A 17,616-nucleotide genomic window follows, 5' to 3' on the forward strand; every position below is an offset into this window, starting at 1 on the left:
AAGACTCTTCTCAACCTTCTACACTCTCTATCACTTTATGCGTCTTGCTCGTCGCTTGTTCAAGGCATTCTCTCATCCTCATCCTATTCCCAGGGCAAGCTACAACATTTCAACAAAAAGCAAAATGTCATTGACACCTGATCAACCTTCGAAAAGCGGAGCCATGACTCCAGGAGGTATAGCGACTGAATTATCAAAATTAGATTTACCTGCACCAAGTGGATTAAGATTGTCTCTACCCGATAAACAGAATTCTAAACTGAAATTGAACTCGACTTCACCTTCATCCGAAAGAGGAGAAGGAGAAGGTGGACCTATAAGTGCCATTTCAAGTGCCATTTCATCTGTTTTCTCACCTATCAGTACTCAAACAGATGATACAGGTGATATATCGGGACCTGAACCAGAAGCTCTGACAGCTGCAAGAAGGAAAGCAAGATCAGAAAGTGTTTCCGAACAACTATCAACTACTTTAGCGGAAATGAAATTACCTCAACCAGAAAGAATATTCGGTCCAAACGAACCTGAAAATAATTCACCTGATATGGGAAATACTAAACAAGGTGTAAACGATGACGATTGGGCTAAAATAAAATTAGATGATGATACTCCTGAAGCTGTGAAAGAGCCTAAAAGAATGACTCATAGTAGACATACTTCAAGAGCGTGAGTGTTAAAATCTCTCAGCCACCGTCCAATGATCCATATGTCAACTGCTGATATCACTTGTTTTATTGTTTTCTATATACACAGCGACGCTGCACTCCCTAATAAACAACCCACAATCAAGGAAACCCACGAACCATCAGGATCATCCACTCCAAATGTAGCTAAAGAGCAGAAAGTCACTCCATTTGACGTCGAAGGTGAAGTTGATGCAGAAGGTAAAGATCTTGGAATGTCAGTCATAAATCTCCTCTTCTGACGCGGAAATAGATACAAATGAAATGATAAGCTGACGAAAGATATCGATATTAGTGATTATGACAAATTGACTAAGAGGTTTGGCGCGTCTTTGATCTCACAGGATGTATTGGACAGATTCGAGAGGTTGACAGGACAAAAACCTCATCCTTTACTTAGAAGAGGAACATTTTATTCCCACCGGTCGGTTTCCTATTCATCTTCAGCTGCCCAATTCTCCTTTTTGCAGCCATCCTAGCTGACTCTACCGAGCTGGACTATAGTGACTTCAACTTGATCCTTGATCGATACGAAAAAGGTCAACCATTCTATCTGTATACTGGACGTGGTCCATCAAGTGATTCGATGCATATGGGTCACTTGATCCCTTTCATGTTCACTGCGTGAGTCAGGAACACAGCTGATCGCTCTAGTCATCCGAAAGGTTCCAAGCTAATCGACGGATTTTAGATATCTTCAACGAGTGTTCAACGTACCCCTAGTTATCCAGCTCACAGGTACATTCTCTTCTTAGACAGCACATAAATCGCCCCATTGCCACGGTCTATATGCTGATCTTCCTCCTCCTATCAGACGACGAGAAATATCTTCTCGAACGAGATGTAAAGAAACAAGCTGAAATCATGAAGAAGATTAAAGGAAAGAAGCCAATTGACTTGCTCAGACATTACAAGAAGATGGGTCAAGACAATGTCAAAGATATCATCGCTTGCGGCTTTATACCGGAAAAAACTTTCATCTTCTCTGATTTGGCTCACGTCGGGTGAGTGAGCTCAATGTCCGTCCCAGAAGGAAGCATCGAGTGGGTAATTGCAGGGGGACAGAGGGACATTGTTAGAAGAGGGATGAGTCGAAGTCGACGCAACGAGACTGCAGAGCTGACAAGACGTGTTCTTATATAGTGGCGCGTTCTACGAGAATGTAGTCCTCATGGCCAAGACCATAACCCAAAGTCAAAGTAGAAACGTCTTTGGTTTCACTGACTCGTATGTTGAAACCGCCCGACGTCTCTTCGAGGATCTATCGCTGAAATTATGTCTCACAGGGATAACGTTGGAATGTTCCATTTCGCTGCTGTCCAAGCTACACCGTCATTCTCAAATTCTTTCCCTCAAATATTTGGCACACGAGATGATGTACCCGCCTTGATCCCTTGTGCCATAGATCAAGACCCTTACGTGAGCCGATTCTTCGATTGTTGATACGAGAATCCAGCTGACATCTGAGTCGATCAGTTCCTTCTTACTCGGGATGCAGCCGATCGATTGGGATACAAGAAACCAGCCTTGCTTCATTCTAAATTCCTTCCCGCGTTACAAGGTGCAGGTACCAAAATGTCAGCTTCAAAGGAGAACACAGCAATCTTCATGACCGATGACAGTAAGAAAATCGCCAAAAAAATCAAATCACACGCGTTCTCAGGTGGTGGTGCGACTCAAGAAGAACATCAGAAGAATGGTGGTGACCCAGATGTCGATATCGCATATCAATATCTCAGTTTCTTCGAAGAGGATGATTCGAGAATGGTGAAATTAGCTCAGGTAAGTGTACATTTGGGTACAGCTGGACGTACGGCATCCTTTTCAATCGGAGCAAGGCATAAGCTGATTGAGATTGTACGATATCAGGAATACCGAGCTGGAACTCTCAGTACAAGCGAAATGAAAGCTGCTTGTATCGACAAGATTCAAGAGGTAGTAGCAGAATTCCAAAAGGTGAGTTGAGCGATGGCGATTTCACTCTTTGGCTCATGCTCCTTGAAGATGTCATTCGCGTAGTACATCTAACGCTGATCTTGATACTTTTTTTTCACAGAACCGAGCTGCTGTCACTGACGAGAACCTCGCATACTTCCAAGATTCAACAAGGAAGATTGACCCTCGACCTAGAGCCAAGGAAAGTGCCGAAGCTGCTGTACCTGCATCTGCTGCATAGATGTTTAAGTGAGGTAATGACAATGAGAAGAAGAACATATTATAGATTGATTTGATTGAATGATGATTATACGATTGATTATGCATCCATTGAACCCCTACTGCTACAAAGTATCATAGCGCAGGTTGCAGGATGAAAGAGGTGCCACATGATATGTAATTCCGATGATGCCACGTGGCTTTACCCACTCACAGCTGCTATGACACACCTACGCGTTGTAAAAAGGATGTTGAGAGATGGAATGATGATCATCATCCATTCAACTTTTACTTTTCATCCTCTTCCGTCCACTACGACAGACAACATCACATAGACTTAGCTGAACCCCTTCGCGAACAGCTGGTCGGACTTGCACTCTTCATTCTTTCCATTGCGACCGCGTAATTAATCGACCCATAATGTCAGAACCTGAGAGACCAACATTTGATATTGCCGTACCATCCACCGATCCAGAGAAGAAAGATGAGGATAAACCAAAAGCCAACGGTGATTTGAAAGGCAAAGGTAAAGATGAAAGTGAAAAAGATGAATTTACAGATATGGTATGTTTCATTCAATTGCTCCGCTCACTATTTGATATTGTCGAATACCTGTTGGATTAAAGCAGATCCGCTGATGATTGAAAATCGCAATTATTGATTCGATAGAGCGAGGAAGATTTGCAATTGAAAGCTGAATTGGAGATGCTCGTGCAACGTTTGAAAGTGAGTCTTGACATTCCGTATCGTCTCTCGCTCGTTAGAAGGTGTAGTTTCCCAAGGGGAATATCAAATGGTTTTCATCATGGGATATCCTGATGCTGATACCTTTTAACCTGACTAGGAATCGGAAACAGACTTGTATTTACCGGCACTCGAATCACTCAGAACGTTGATTAGAACGTCTACTAGCTCAATGACATCTGTTCCCAAACCGTTGAAATTCCTCAGACCGTTCTATGAAGATTTAGGCAAAGTTAGAGAATCCTGGGATGAAGGATTAAAGGAGCAAAGGGTGAGTAATAACTTGGGCCGACCCTGCGATCTGTCATAGCGATTTCATAGGAAAATTTCTGATCATGCTGTCTATGACCCCTTAGTCACTTCTTGCATCGATCTTATCAGTACTAGCGATGACTTACTCTGATACTGGTAAACGTGAAACATTATATTATCGATTATTATCAGAATCAAATGAAGCGCCTGGATTGTGGGGACATGAATATGTCAGACATTTAGCATCTGAATTAGGAGAAGAGTACAACTCAAATTATGCAGCTGAATTAGAAATCGACGCTTCTTCCGAAATCGAAAAACCAGAAGGATTGAAATATACAACAGAACAACTTAAATCATTATCGTTGGAATTAGTCTCCTTCTTCCTGAAACATAACGCAGAAGCGGATGCTGTTGATATCTTGCTAGAATTGGAAAATATATCAGCAATTATCGAATTAACAGATGATAAAACGTATGAAAGAGTCTGTAGATATATGGTTAGGTGAGTTATACATCAACTCGTTCCACTCCGCCTAATCGTCTGAAGAAAGAACACAACAAGCTGATCGAACGTTTGCTGTCACAAAGTTGTGTGCCGTTATTGGTTCCCCCAGATGATTCAGCTTTCTTGGAGACTGCTTCCAAGATATACGCCAAATATGATAGATATCCCGAAGCTATCGCTCTTTCTGTCAGACTCAACAGTCCTTCGCTTATCCGAGAATACTTTGAGGCCCCCAAAAACCCGTAAGTTGCTGGTTCGCATATATTGATAATGGGACTCATAGCTGACATCTCTCATCAGGGTAATGAAAAAACAACTCGCCTACTTCCTCGCTCGAGCCCAAATACCTCTTCATTGGGTTCACACTGCTGAAGGCACAGAGTCAGAAGGAGAAGACCAACCGCCTACTCAGCCAGACGACGTACTCGAGTGTCTTGGAAACGTCAAACTCTCCACTCAGTTCCGAGGTTTCGGTAAAGCTGTTGGTGTAGAAGAACCTCGTGCTATCGAAGACATCTACAAAGCTCATTTGGAACCAACTCGGACTGCACAAACTGCCGATTCAGCTCGACAAAATCTCGCTTCCACTTTCGTGAATGCCTTTGTGAATGCTGGTTTCGGCAACGAGACTCTCATCGCTAATGCTCAAGAAGGTCAAAGTTGGATCTACAAGAACAAGGATCACGGACAAATGTCAGCTGCTGCATCAGTTGGATTGAGTTTACTATGGGACACCGAATCAGGTATAGATCACATCGACAAGTACACCTATTCTTCTGAAGAACACATTAAAGCAGGTGCTTTACTAGCTACCGGTATTTTCCATGCTGGAATTCGAACTGAAACCGATATTGCCTACGCTCTTCTCGAAGAACACGTAGACAGCAAGAGTTTATCGTTAAAACTCAGCGCTATAAATGGTTTAGGTATAGCGTATGCTGGATCAGGTAGAAGAGACATAGCGGAAAAGCTCCTTCCACACGTAGCAGACGAAACGAATACAATGGAAGTAGCTGCTATGGCTGCTTTAGCTCTCGGTTTTGTTTTCGTTGGGTCAGGGGATGGAGAGATCGCCAGTGCTATCTTGCAGACTATGATGGAAAGAGAAGAAGCCCAATTAGCATCTGAGTGGACTGTATTCATCTGTTTGGGTTTGGGTTTATTATTCTTGTGTAAGTTACTGAACTACGTTCAAGGATGACTAGAGCCAAGCTCACCTAGTAACAATGTTCACAGCCACACAAGAAGATTCTGAACCTACTGTCGCAACCCTCAAAGTCATCGAGCATCCTGTTGCTTCTATCGCCGAGACAATCGTGGATGTATGTGCTTACGCAGGTACTGGTAACGTCCTAAAGATACAGCAAATGCTCCATCTTTGCGCAGAACACGCCGAGAAACCCACTAAAAAGGAGGCACAATCTGGTGAAGGTGCTGCTGTACCTGCTGATGGAGAAGGACCAGCAGCTGCAGCTGTTGCGGACGCCGAAGGGGACGTGAACATGTCAGGGGAGACAACAGGTCAACCCATCACTGCTCCTACTTCTACTGGTGAGACTGCTGCTCCTGTGGCCGAGGGTGAAGGTGAGACCGCAGATAAAGAAGAAAAAGATAAAGTGGATTCACTCAAATATCAAGCCTTTGCTACTATCGGTATAGCATTGATTGCTATGGGAGAAGATGTTGGTGCTGAGATGGCTCTACGGCAATTCCAACATTTGGTGAGTGATCATCTCATCTTCCATAATTGAGATATCGTAATGGAGAGCGAGCTGATTATTTTTGGCTGAAATAGATGACATATGGTGATCCCGTCATTCGAAAATCAGTTCCTCTCGCCCTTGGTCTTATATCAGCTTCCAACCCTCAATTATCCATTCTCGATACACTGTCGAAATACTCTCACGACTCGGACTTGGAGGTAGCCATAAACTCTATCTTCGCAATGGGTTTAGTAGGAGCCGGTACAAACAATGCTAGATTGGCTCAAATGTTGAGAGGTCTCGCTACGTATTATGCTAAAGAACCAGATTGTTTCTTCATGGTCAGAATATCTCAAGTGAGTATCGACTAGCAGACTTCTGAGACACAAGAATACATCGATGGCGCATGATATTAGAGTCTTCATTGTGTACTGATTGCTGCTTGGGCGTATTAGGGTCTCGTGCATATGGGTAAAGGTACAATCGGTATCAACCCTTATTTCAGTGATGGACAAGTAATGAGTCGAACGGCCGTTGCTGGTTTATTGGCTACTATAGTATCATTCACGGATGCCAGAAAGTGTAAGTCAAGTCCATTACTGGCTTCTCTAATGGGGCTGGGCTGATTTGCTTTCCCTATCATCAGTCGTTCTTGACAAACATCACTGGCAATTATTCTGGCTTGTAACGGCCATGTACCCGCAATTCCTCATCACATTGGATGAAGAGTTAGAGGAGAAACCTGTCACAGTCAGAGTAGGACAAGCTGTCAACACGGTTGGATTAGCAGGAACAAGACATGGTATCAGTGGGGTAAGTGATCTACCGAAGTTTAAACTGGTTCTCAAGACCCATATACAATTCAACTGATGCAATCACTGTGATAGTTCCAAACTCATCAATCACCAGTGAGAATCGGTACAGGAGAAAGAGCAGAATTAGGTACAAACGAATTCTTCCCTTATCAATCTGTTTTGGAGGGATTGGTCATCTTGAAAAAGTAAGCGTTTTCTGTCTCCCTTTTCAACTCATCTTTCTATTCTGAGGGAAAACAGCAGCTGACGAGCTGTTTCAACAGGAACGAGCAATACGATGCTCAAGACCATCAAAACTAATTCATTTGTTACCGTAAGTAGAAAGAGTAGATTAGAATTCAAGAACAGTCATTTTGAAGGAGAGTGAGCAAAGAGCATCCAAAAACCTTTATTAACGAGATAATTATAAATTGCATTATGAAAAATCAAAATTGTAGATATTGATGCAAGGGCATCTATAAACACTGTTAGATGACCACGGTCTTGCAAGTTTGTTTCATGGGAACTGACCGGAAAGCTAATCAATACACAGTTTTGACACATACTCTATAGCACACTAAGGAAAAAATAGAATCTCAGATCACCATACTGATCTGAATGCTCATTCGCACAATCACCCAGTTCGGTAAACCACTTCACTCAATCTCGTCTTCTTCAACTATAATATCACTTCTCAGTGACTTGATGACTTGGACAAATCTATATCCAAGTAACATTTCTCCTTTCATTTCGTTATCATGATCACCGAATTTAACGAATTTGGTATTTGGCAATTTTTTAAATAACATTTCTTGGCACCCACCCCATTCAACAGGATTCAGGTCCTGTGAATAAAGTTGATCTTCCTTGATCTTCATTTGATCAGTAGGTGGGGAGGTACCTGCTAATTTCAATGAAAATGTTTCACGGTCACTCTCAAGGATTGAAGCTATCACGTCTGACGAGAAAGTATTGGTTCCTCTCAACGGGAATGGGTTGATGTCGATTTTCTTCGTGGCGAATCCTTGTTTAGATGCTGGTAATAGGGGAGAAGTCTGATCCGATTGTGACTGCTTTGCGGCTTCGACGATAGGAGCAGTACCAAGAGGTAAAGAAGAAGAAGAAGAAGAGGAAGAAGAAGAAGAAGAAGAGGAAGAAGAAGAAGAAGAAGAGTTGGAAGTGATTGTGATGATAGAAGGGATAGTTAACATTGCTAAATTATGTGTCTTTGTAGAACCGATCTGTAATATAGTTTTATCGCATTCTTTATCCTGTTCAAGATCTACCTTTTCCTCTTGCTCTGGAGGTTGAGAATTACTGGAGCTGGAGCTGGGCAAGGGAATGATACGTGGCTGAAGAGGAGAGCACTGATAAGTGAAAGTGCGAACGTTGGTGAATGAGCTGCTAGGTTTGGGCGGGGGAATGGATCTGGTCATTGTTATTTTCCTTCAAATTCGTTGATCTCGATCACAGTATTTGAGGTGATGGACGATCGAGACAAAAGTCTGGAATGAAGATTTCGTCCGAGAAAAGGTCGTACTGTATATATCGTCACAATTCAAAATACCCCTCACCGTGAGAAGAGATCCTTTGTATCTGCTATCCATTCATGTTCTGACGTATCCTCAGGAGGCAAAGTGACAGATCCTTGAATTAAGGACATAGTTTTTATGACTCGTCGATGACAAATACAATACAGCTCGCCATCATGGTTTCACTTTCACAGTCCGAACCGTGCCAGACATATGGTCAATATCACATCAAGAGAGGAGGACTAGGTGAATTGACGACATGCAAAGCACTTGCAGAGAGAAAGCAAGATATCGTTAACGTTACGCATGAACCGTTTTTCAGGTTCCCCATTTACCGAAAGTGCAAAATGATTGATCGATGGATGCGCAAAACATTATATTTCCATATGCATTTGAGAGTCATCAGTATTTTCGTACAAGATCGGTCCTTCTTCCTCTCGTGTCCCATCAAGTCGACAAATCACAATCAAATCAAATCAAGTCAAATCAAGTCAAATCAAACAGATTCGTGTCCGGATACACAAAAGGTTGTGATTTATTGAGTAACCAAACCCTTATCCCTTAGTTCATCTCCTCGATCAGCTATAGCCAATATCCCCCTATTAGCACTCGAGACCTCACAAGAAAGAGGAGTCGTAACGTTATACGTACTGATAGTCCAGGTGAAACCCAACTTCTTATACAAAGCTGATATCACGAATCAGATCAGTAAGAATCCGCTAAAAGTACTTGTTAAACGGTCGATAGGAAGACTTACCTAGATCAGCTCGATAATCATGTCCGTCGGGTGAATCACCTTCGAGTAATATCGCATCATGAGTTTGAGGTGGATGACTATAAACAAGCCATGTTAGCCCCTCGAATGAATCTTTACTTCTTCCTTTTCATGTGTCAGACTCAAGAGTTCACTTACTCAATCTTGAAAAGTGAATGGGAAAATTGCCCCTCTAATCTCCAAGGAATAGCATAATCCCCCGTATCGAATCTACATTTTCCTCATCGATTTAGCCGTCCTGTGACCACAAATGCTGTTGTTGCTGCTGCTGGTGCTCTTAAGATTGGATGTTGACTCACTTGATTTCCTTGTGATCCCATTGCCAAAGATCTCCAAGAGCAGCAAAGAATCCTAAACTCTGGATTGGACATTCAGGAGAAGTAGCATAATCTAATAGTTCCTGTCCGAATCCACCAGGAGCACGAAGTCCAATTTCAAGAGCTATCACATTAGAATGATGTGAGAATGCCTAAAACGTTGTTGCGTAAGCTGCCGTGTGGCGTTTTGGTACATGAACAGGGGATAATATGTGTGTTTCCTGTCAGAAACGATTGGCTTACTTTGATCGATGACAAAGCTTTGAATCAACGTCGTCTCAGCTTGGAGACATGATCTGCACATCACCAAGACGGAAAAAAAGAAAACTTACGATCCGACAACTGTCTGGTAGGCCAAGGCTCGTAAACAGGGATATATAATGGGTTCCCAATCTTGTTCGCTTCCTATTTACCACGAATTATCAAATAACCAATTCAGACAAGCTTGAGATTGACTTATGTCAAATGAAGGAATGTGTAACCCACCTGCCACCAAGGTTCGTTGGCGAGTTCATCAGGATGTCCATACATGTGAACAAAGACTTTCCAGACACACCATTCTAGTTTGGAGTATAGGATACAACATTTTAGCTTACTGTATTCTTACTTTCCTAGAAGACAGTAAAGGGACTGCTTACCGAGAGCGGATACACCGGCAGCGTTTTTTCGATCTTTCAAGATATCGTACATGATAGGAATCGCCTCTTTACATTTACTACTCAAACAGTAAATGCGAGTCGATCCGCAAAGATGATGAGGGAGAAAAAATAGGTGGAGATGAGCTGACCCTGTATTTAATATAACAGAAAAGATCACACTTACATATCCATAAAGAGGACAATATCGAGTCCCTCTTCTTCGATATAGTCGAATCTGAATGATTATCAAACATAATCAAATGAGCTTATAGCACCATCCAATCGATCTATCTGTCATTCATACAAGAATACTCACACAGCTTTGAAATCCAATACGCCCTCTTTGCTATATCAGACAACATCGTATGTCAGTCCTCTTGCCAAAATACCAGAGGTCTTCTCGTACTCACCATATCTCACCATGTTCTTCTTTCAATCTCAAATTCTCTATGACTCCCTTCCAAGGAGTTTCAGAGATCAAAGGACTGTAGCCTTTTCCTGTGAAGGGTGAGTACGGGTCTATATTATTGAGATTCATCAGCACCTGCCTGCCATGTAGAGAACATGAGACGTGGTATTGGGAATAACATTTGGATCATTTTAGCGGGTACTCAACTCACCATCTCTACCCTTGAACTCAGCAATATCGGTACATCTACCCAAAGTAGGATCGTGGAAGAGCACTAGAATAATATTACACGGCATCGTTAGTTGACTGTATCCAAAACGATAACGATCCGCCTGTGGTCATATCGAAATGCGGATCGAACGATATTCACCAGGAACATTATCTGATGTAAGTCTAATATCAATCTCAACGCAAATCATACCTTTATCGACTGCGTTTTTGATTGAGCTACGACTCTGTTCAGGTGGGAAGCAAGTAAAGCCACAACTCAGTATAGGGCACACTCTCAGTAACATTATCTTCTAATTGCCCTTTTGAGTGAACTGATCTTCGTCACTCACATTCTCGGGGATGCCATCCCATCTACATCCTCGATGAGCAGATAAGATGAAACCGCCTTCTTTGGGATTTTGGATAGCTTGCACGAATTTCCTGACGTCTCTGCGTTCGGTGCTCAGAGCGCCTGATGTAGAGGAAGGAGAAAATACGGGCTCAACAGGTGGGATAGTCATGATATATCAAGTTGTACGGAGGTAGGTAGGTAAGTGAGTGTTCGGTCTAGTAAGTCAACGAGGCAATGAGCTTGCAGTGAGTATGTCGGAAGATAAGCTTGGCATGTAACGAGCAAGAAAAGACTGCTTATATATCTCGTCTCTGATCGATTCCAAGGGGGATCAATGACATGGATAATCCTGCAATGACCAACGATCACCGTCATGCATACAACTCCGCGTCTGTTTTGTAGTCCAGTATAAAGGATAGTCAGACATCCTCTCATGGATTAGCGTCATAGATTCTCAAAGGTCTGAAAGTTGGAAACACAGAGTATACATGTACGGAGTAGCCTTTTGATACGCAATGTCACCACCATGACAAGCAACGACTTGACCCCGAATTTCGTCATGATCATTTAGCATGTTGTTGTATTGCTGGCTCTAAGTAAACTACACTGGCGGCTTCGGATGTCAAATCCACGGAAGGGAAAATCCGCATTTTGGTCCTCCTTCCTACAGGAAATGTCCTTGTTTATCTACGTTAGTGTGCTTTAGACATATCTGAGATGGACTTGACATAACCATACGACATATATTTCTTTCGCTACACGTATTCTGAACTAGATGCATACGAAGTGAGATAAGTTATTAAGGATGTTAACTGCACTAAAACATTTTGATTTATCGGATAACCAAACCTCTATTTCTCTGTTCCTTTGCGTAATCAGCTATATGATTCCGGTCAGTACATAGTATGTCAGGTGGAACAAGAGGATTTCTCGACACGTACTGATGGTCCAAGTGTAACCTAGCTGTCTATACAGTGCTGTTTTTGTTTTATGAAAATTAGCTTTGTAAATCTATCGAAGGTTTGATGAAAAAAGCCTCACCCAAGTCAGATCGATAGTCATGTCCATCAGGTGAGTCGCCCTCCGTCAGTAGATCATCAATATTTTGAGGTGGAGTACTGGTCATATCCGTGTTGGCAACCTGTTCGAACTGTGGTCCGCCAATCAGACTGAAGTGATGTATGGCTCACTTGACTATAAAAACCAAACGAGAGTATGGCTCATCTAGATTCCAAGGGGCAGTGTATTCTCCCATATCGAATCTAAGTTTCAGTGGGAAAAATGAAAAAAAAGGAGAAAATATCAATTGATTAAGACCCGATTCTACGTTACCTAGACTAATGGTGCCAAATATGATACTCACCTGATGTACTTGTCATCCCACTTCCACAAATCTCCAAAACCAGCGAAAAAACCTATGCTCTCAATTGGACATTCATCAGAAGTGGCATAATCTAAGAGATTCTGCGCATTTCCTCCTGGCGCTCGCAACTCGATTTCCAGAGCCATGACATTCGGATGATGTGAGAATGCCTGATAACGCTATCCCATCAGAGGGGTTTGAATTTTATACCGTTGAAAAGTATTCATACTCAAAAGGTGAATCAACTCACTTTCATCGATGCTAAAGCTTTGTTGATAGCATATTAGCTGAAACACAAACCAAAAAAGAACAAACGATAGCTTACGATCTGCTAATTGTTTTGTAGACCAAGCTGCATAAGCTGGTATATAGAGCGGCTTTCCGATCGCACATGCTTCCTAAAATTGTACGTTATATACCGTGCTCTTCCAGATGATGACCGGGGCGTGTTTTAGGCCAGTCAATGATTTCTGGCTTACCTGCCACCAAGATTCTTTTTCAAGCTCATCAGGGTACTTGTACATGTGGACATATATCTTCCAGATGCACCATTCTATTGACATGTACGCACTCTCCGTAAAATTAGTTCCACTACCCAATATGGACGGCCAGTGGAATCAGACTGTGGCTCACCCAAAGCTGGAACTCCAGAGGCATTTTTTCGATGTTTCATGATCTCGTATACAACTGTGATCGCTTCTTTGCACTTACTGCAGAAGCGAATGGAGTGGAAAAGCTCACCGTTAGACGGACCCTTTTGTCTCAGTATCCACCAAGAAGGATGCTGACATGAAGTCGAAAATAATAAATAGGCGGATTTGGGTTACTCACAAATCCATCATGATAACAATTTCAAGAGCCTCTTCTTCGATAAAGTCGAGCCTGATTGGAATCAAGGAACACGAAATTAGAACCAGAACACGAGCGACGTGTATGTAAAGCTTTTCTATATTTACATTGATTTGAAATCCAAGACACCTTGATCGCTATGTTACACAAATGACAGACTTGTTAAATCAACACCATGTCGTGGTGTATTGATTAATAACTAGCTAGTTGTGCTTACCATATCTCACCGTGTTCTTCTTTCAATTTCAAATTCTCTATCACTCCTTTCCAAGGAGTTTCCGAGACCAGAGGACTGTATCCCCTGCCTGTGAAAGGTGAGTAGTGGTCTGAAAAAGTCGTGCCCTAGTGAATCAGTATTGCAGATTGAAGACACGGAGCTGTGGGGAAGTGCTCGGTGACCTGAAAGATGCCGCCAAGTTCTCAGTCCTTTTGAACTCACCATTTCTTGCCATATACTCCGCAATATTGGTTACTCTACCAATCGTAAGGTTGTTCATAAGTACTTAGGGAAGGAGAGGAAGGGACTCGTCAACTCCGGTAACTCGTTCGCAATTCTTCCAAAGATCCAGATTTTAATTCCTTCGGCCTAGGTTTTGGAAGTACTGTACGAGTACTATCCAATACTTACTGGGAACGTTATCTGATGTAAGCCTTATATCGATCTCAATACAGATTGAACCATTTTGAACTGCCTTTTTGATCGAACTTCGACTCTGTCAGATATGAGCGGTCAGCGTCAGATTCGCCCGCTGAGCATTCGAGACCTTTTGATCGGGGAGAATCAAGATAAACCGCCTTGCTTACATTTTCAGGTACACCGTCAAAACGACATCCTCTATGCGCTACTGCAACGAGATCACCTTTCTTTGGATGTTGTATAGCTTGCACAAATGCTCTTACGTCTCTTTTCATGTTTGAGCTCGTTTTCGTAAAAGTTGTGAACTCGTCAACAGAGACTGTAATGATGTCCAATTCTGGACGTTGGGATCAGCACAGGTAAACAATATACCTCACAGAGGTGAAGTAGATTGTTGGAATATAGTGTGATACTCGGCACGACAATCTGGGAACACTAGGCTACTTGTAGGCTCATCTTGCGTATCGCACTGAATCGACGCTAGGGACCAAAGTACATTGAGACATCAACAATAAGCGTCATTTAGTGGACTTCGCGTTTATGAGTCAGTCTGGCATAAAGGGCTTCAAGGCATCTTTTGTTGGATCGAAATGAAAGGTTTTCCACCAAGATTCCACTCTTGGGTTTGATCAGAGAGGCATTTCAAAGCACTCAGTGCCACCCTGCCACAAACCCCATGTGATGGTGTCTGCTCATTGCACAAGTCAAGCAACAGCTATGATCGCATACAGCAGGATGCCAATGAAAAGTGTGGTGATGCATGGTTCATTAAAAGATTTCTCCTATATATATAAATCAATACAACAGATTTACGTTTTGTGTGATATAAGTGTAGTGTAAAATGGAAGTTGGGATATATTGTATGCGCAAAAAAAACGGGTCGTTAATCCAGAGTTGAGTGAGACAAGAATGACAAAATTCTAATTTAATGGTATTTTTTTTCTTTACAAAATCATAAACCTCGAGAGAAAAAGGTGATTAAACGTATACAATACGTTTAGTCCCTTTCTCTGCTGTATCCACCACGATCTCCACGATCACTTCTTCCACCGAACCCGCCTCTGCTTCCACCACTACTACCACCTCTTCCTCCGAATCCACCTCGATCACCTCCTCCGAATCCACCGCTCCTTCCACCATATCCACCACTACTTGATCTATCTCCACCGAAACCGCCACCGCCTCCACTACTACCGAACGAATCACCGCTTCTGGCTCTTGGTTCACCTCTGCCCTCATATCCACCTCTTGATCCACCGCCGAATCCTCCACTACCTCCACCTCCACTTGAACCTGAACTTCTACCAAATCCACCACCGCCACCTGATCTTCCACCGAATCCTCCACGTCCACCACCACCGCCTCGTCCTCCGAAACCTGATCTCCTGTTACCACCTCCACCTCCTAAACCGAGTTTCTGTAAGAAACCAGGTGAAAGATAAGGTGGTTCAGGTAAACCTGCAGCTTCGACCGACCAATCTTTCAATCCTTGTAATACGTCTTGAGGATCGCATCTTAATTGATCTGATTTACCCATATAGAAACCTATCATCGATGTGAAAACTTCTTCGATTGCTTCTGAATCTAATGAAGGCATTAAATTCGTTATAGCGTCATTCAATCCATTCAATTTGGTAGCGTATGATTCATCTTGTTCAGTTGCGAGGCCATGTACTTCTGCGGATAGATCTCTTGTCGGTACAGATTTGATTGGAATTTTGTTCAATTGTTGGATAAAGCCTGCTTCGAAAGGTAACAAAACCAAATCACCTCTACCACCTTCTTTGCCCCCTCTTCCAGTTCGTCCAACTCTGTGGATGTATTGTTCCGCACTTGCGGGCATACCGACTTGGATGACTCTTGTTACACCTGGGTAATCTACTCCTCTAGCTGAGACGTCTGAGGTGACCAAGATACTAGGTTTGGAGTCACGTCTAAATCGTTCCGATGCTCGAGATCGTTGGTTTTGATCCAATCGGGAGTGGATCTCGTATACACTCAGATCCTTAGGTAAAGAAAACTTGAGTTCTCGAACAAGGGTGGCTGTAAGCATTGTATGTTTCGTTGTGTTCAAGAATATGATGATTTTACTGTTGGGGTTGAGGAGTTGATCGTGAGCGATGAGTCGGAGGATATGTGGGATTTGGTCGGCAGCGGAAGGAACAACTGTGAAATGCTGAGGAATATGTAGATGAACGTTTGATTCGTTTTTGGGAACACAGTCGATGACTTTATGACCTTGTTTGAGCGATTTTCGGGCGATAGCTGCGATTTCTTTTGATACCGTGGCTGAGAAAAGGAAAGTTTGACGTTCTTTAGGTAAATGTGAGATAATGTGATTTAAGTCTTGTGAGAAACCCATATCTAATAAAGTATCGGCTTCATCAAGAATCAATGTATCTGTGAATTCCATGGCTGACTTGACTTCATCTTCTGTTAACAAATCCTTTAATCGACCAGGAGTAGCTACTACAATATCTTTTCTTCCTCTTTTCCAATCTTTCAATTGTCGATGTCTTGATTCACCACCTACAAGCAGACGAACTTGCATTTCTTTGTGCCAAGTACAGAGTTTCAATGCTTCGTTGGCGATTTGGGTTGCTAATTCTCTTGTAGGTGAAATGACCAATGTACCAACGTGAGATCGAGTGATGGCACGTTCATTTCTTCCTTGAGCCGCTCGATCAGGTAATGATCCATCTGGATAAGGAGTTTTGACAAGTTCATTGATTTTGTTGATTCGTGCATCGATTGCAGGTACGAGGAAAGCCTACAGAAAGAACCATTAATTTTCTATGGGTCTTATGAAGGCTTTACTGAAAGGAAAACTTACGATAGTTTTACCAGTACCGGTTTTAGCTTTTACCAATAAATCTTCTCTTTCTTTCCCGATATTAGGTTGTATACCTTCATCTTCAGATTCCGCTTGATCATCTTCTCTTGCTGGACCTCTCAATTTACCACCTCCTAAAGCAGGCATCAGACCCAGAACACGTTTCTGAACTTCCGACATTGCTTTTAATTGGAAAGGTTTAAATGTCAATGCTTTTAGTGTATCATGATTTATTTTGCCTTTTAACGTTTCAAAAGGTACTATTTCTACTGCTGGACCAGTCTTTGATGATTCTGAAGAAGGTGAAGAGGATGGCGTTGAGTTTGAGGTTGAGGAAGCTTCAGTTAACGAAGAAGCGAAAAATCCATCATCTTCCGTTGAAGCTGTTGTCGATGGATTGGATGAACGAGCAGAAGAAGATGTCGAAGCAGAAACGGAAGTGGAAGGTGGAGAAGGTGAGGCATCATCAGCAACAAAGAAATCATCTTCATTTTTAGGTTGAGCAGCAGCTGAATATCCTCGAGAAGCGAGAACAGCTAAGAGGTATCAGATCAACTATTCGTCAGTCTGCATCCCACGACCCAAAGGTAGAATGTGGAATTGGAAGAGCTAACCTTGTAAGCTCAATGATCGATCTATTCGAGAAGTGACAATAGGGGTAGATCTGAGAAATGTTCTGGACGCAAGGATGGTTCTACGTGAGATGGATGAACCTAAAGCCATGGACGCTCGGGACAGGGCGGCGGATCGAGGAAGCATGATGAGAGATCGACAGTTCAAGGTTTTCGGTCGTTACGAACTTTCAAGTAGGAGTAAGTCGATTCTGAGATAGCGCCGAGACTGTTGGATCCGGTTGCTCTTTT

The 17,616-nt window shown here is 42.6% G+C and overlaps 6 protein-coding genes across 6 annotated transcripts; 2 read left to right on the forward strand and 4 right to left on the reverse strand.

Moving 5' to 3' along the window:
- Positions 1-124: 124 nt before the first annotated feature.
- IL334_001747 (tryptophan-tRNA ligase) lies at positions 125-2,859 on the forward strand (the record flags this gene model as incomplete). The annotated part of the gene is made up of 11 exons (XM_062933500.1): positions 125-666; positions 754-900; positions 979-1,107; positions 1,188-1,307; positions 1,375-1,421; positions 1,498-1,687; positions 1,827-1,910; positions 1,970-2,102; positions 2,160-2,465; positions 2,553-2,639; positions 2,740-2,859. The coding sequence occupies 11 exons, from the start codon at positions 125-127 to the stop codon at positions 2,857-2,859; spliced, it is 1,905 nt and encodes a 634-aa protein (XP_062789551.1).
- Positions 2,860-3,257: 398 nt separating this feature from the next.
- Positions 3,258-7,159, forward strand: IL334_001748 (uncharacterized protein; the record flags this gene model as incomplete). Its single annotated transcript, XM_062933501.1, has 12 exons — positions 3,258-3,401; positions 3,507-3,563; positions 3,682-3,852; positions 3,938-4,338; positions 4,425-4,583; positions 4,642-5,513; positions 5,578-6,062; positions 6,137-6,400; positions 6,500-6,626; positions 6,691-6,857; positions 6,932-7,044; positions 7,123-7,159. The coding sequence occupies 12 exons, from the start codon at positions 3,258-3,260 to the stop codon at positions 7,157-7,159; spliced, it is 2,997 nt and encodes a 998-aa protein (XP_062789552.1).
- Positions 7,160-7,494: 335 nt separating this feature from the next.
- On the reverse strand, positions 7,495-8,274 carry IL334_001749 (uncharacterized protein; the record flags this gene model as incomplete). Its single annotated transcript, XM_062933502.1, has 1 exon — positions 7,495-8,274. The coding sequence occupies one exon, from the start codon at positions 8,272-8,274 to the stop codon at positions 7,495-7,497; it is 780 nt and encodes a 259-aa protein (XP_062789553.1).
- A 631-nt stretch (positions 8,275-8,905) lies between these two features.
- On the reverse strand, positions 8,906-11,240 carry IL334_001750 (uncharacterized protein; the record flags this gene model as incomplete). Its single annotated transcript, XM_062933503.1, has 15 exons — positions 8,906-8,952; positions 9,022-9,057; positions 9,128-9,204; positions 9,284-9,355; positions 9,445-9,614; positions 9,706-9,722; positions 9,795-9,867; positions 9,949-10,022; positions 10,101-10,177; positions 10,285-10,335; positions 10,417-10,446; positions 10,511-10,619; positions 10,721-10,783; positions 10,880-10,964; positions 11,070-11,240. The coding sequence occupies 15 exons, from the start codon at positions 11,238-11,240 to the stop codon at positions 8,906-8,908; spliced, it is 1,152 nt and encodes a 383-aa protein (XP_062789554.1).
- Positions 11,241-11,903: 663 nt separating this feature from the next.
- Positions 11,904-14,195, reverse strand: IL334_001751 (uncharacterized protein; the record flags this gene model as incomplete). The annotated part of the gene is made up of 15 exons (XM_062933504.1): positions 11,904-11,950; positions 12,013-12,048; positions 12,113-12,189; positions 12,262-12,333; positions 12,435-12,604; positions 12,685-12,701; positions 12,760-12,832; positions 12,914-12,987; positions 13,068-13,144; positions 13,266-13,316; positions 13,391-13,420; positions 13,501-13,609; positions 13,723-13,785; positions 13,912-13,996; positions 14,088-14,195. 15 exons carry the CDS (start codon positions 14,193-14,195, stop codon positions 11,904-11,906), a joined length of 1,089 nt encoding a protein of 362 aa, XP_062789555.1.
- A 722-nt stretch (positions 14,196-14,917) lies between these two features.
- IL334_001752 (uncharacterized protein) lies at positions 14,918-17,512 on the reverse strand (the record flags this gene model as incomplete). Its single annotated transcript, XM_062933505.1, has 3 exons — positions 14,918-16,690; positions 16,754-17,289; positions 17,368-17,512. 3 exons carry the CDS (start codon positions 17,510-17,512, stop codon positions 14,918-14,920), a joined length of 2,454 nt encoding a protein of 817 aa, XP_062789556.1.
- Positions 17,513-17,616: the final 104 nt, after the last annotated feature.

Source organism: Kwoniella shivajii, chromosome 2 (genome assembly GCF_035658355.1).
Source record: "Kwoniella shivajii chromosome 2, complete sequence".
NCBI classification, from domain to species: Eukaryota; Fungi; Basidiomycota; class Tremellomycetes; order Tremellales; family Cryptococcaceae; genus Kwoniella; species Kwoniella shivajii.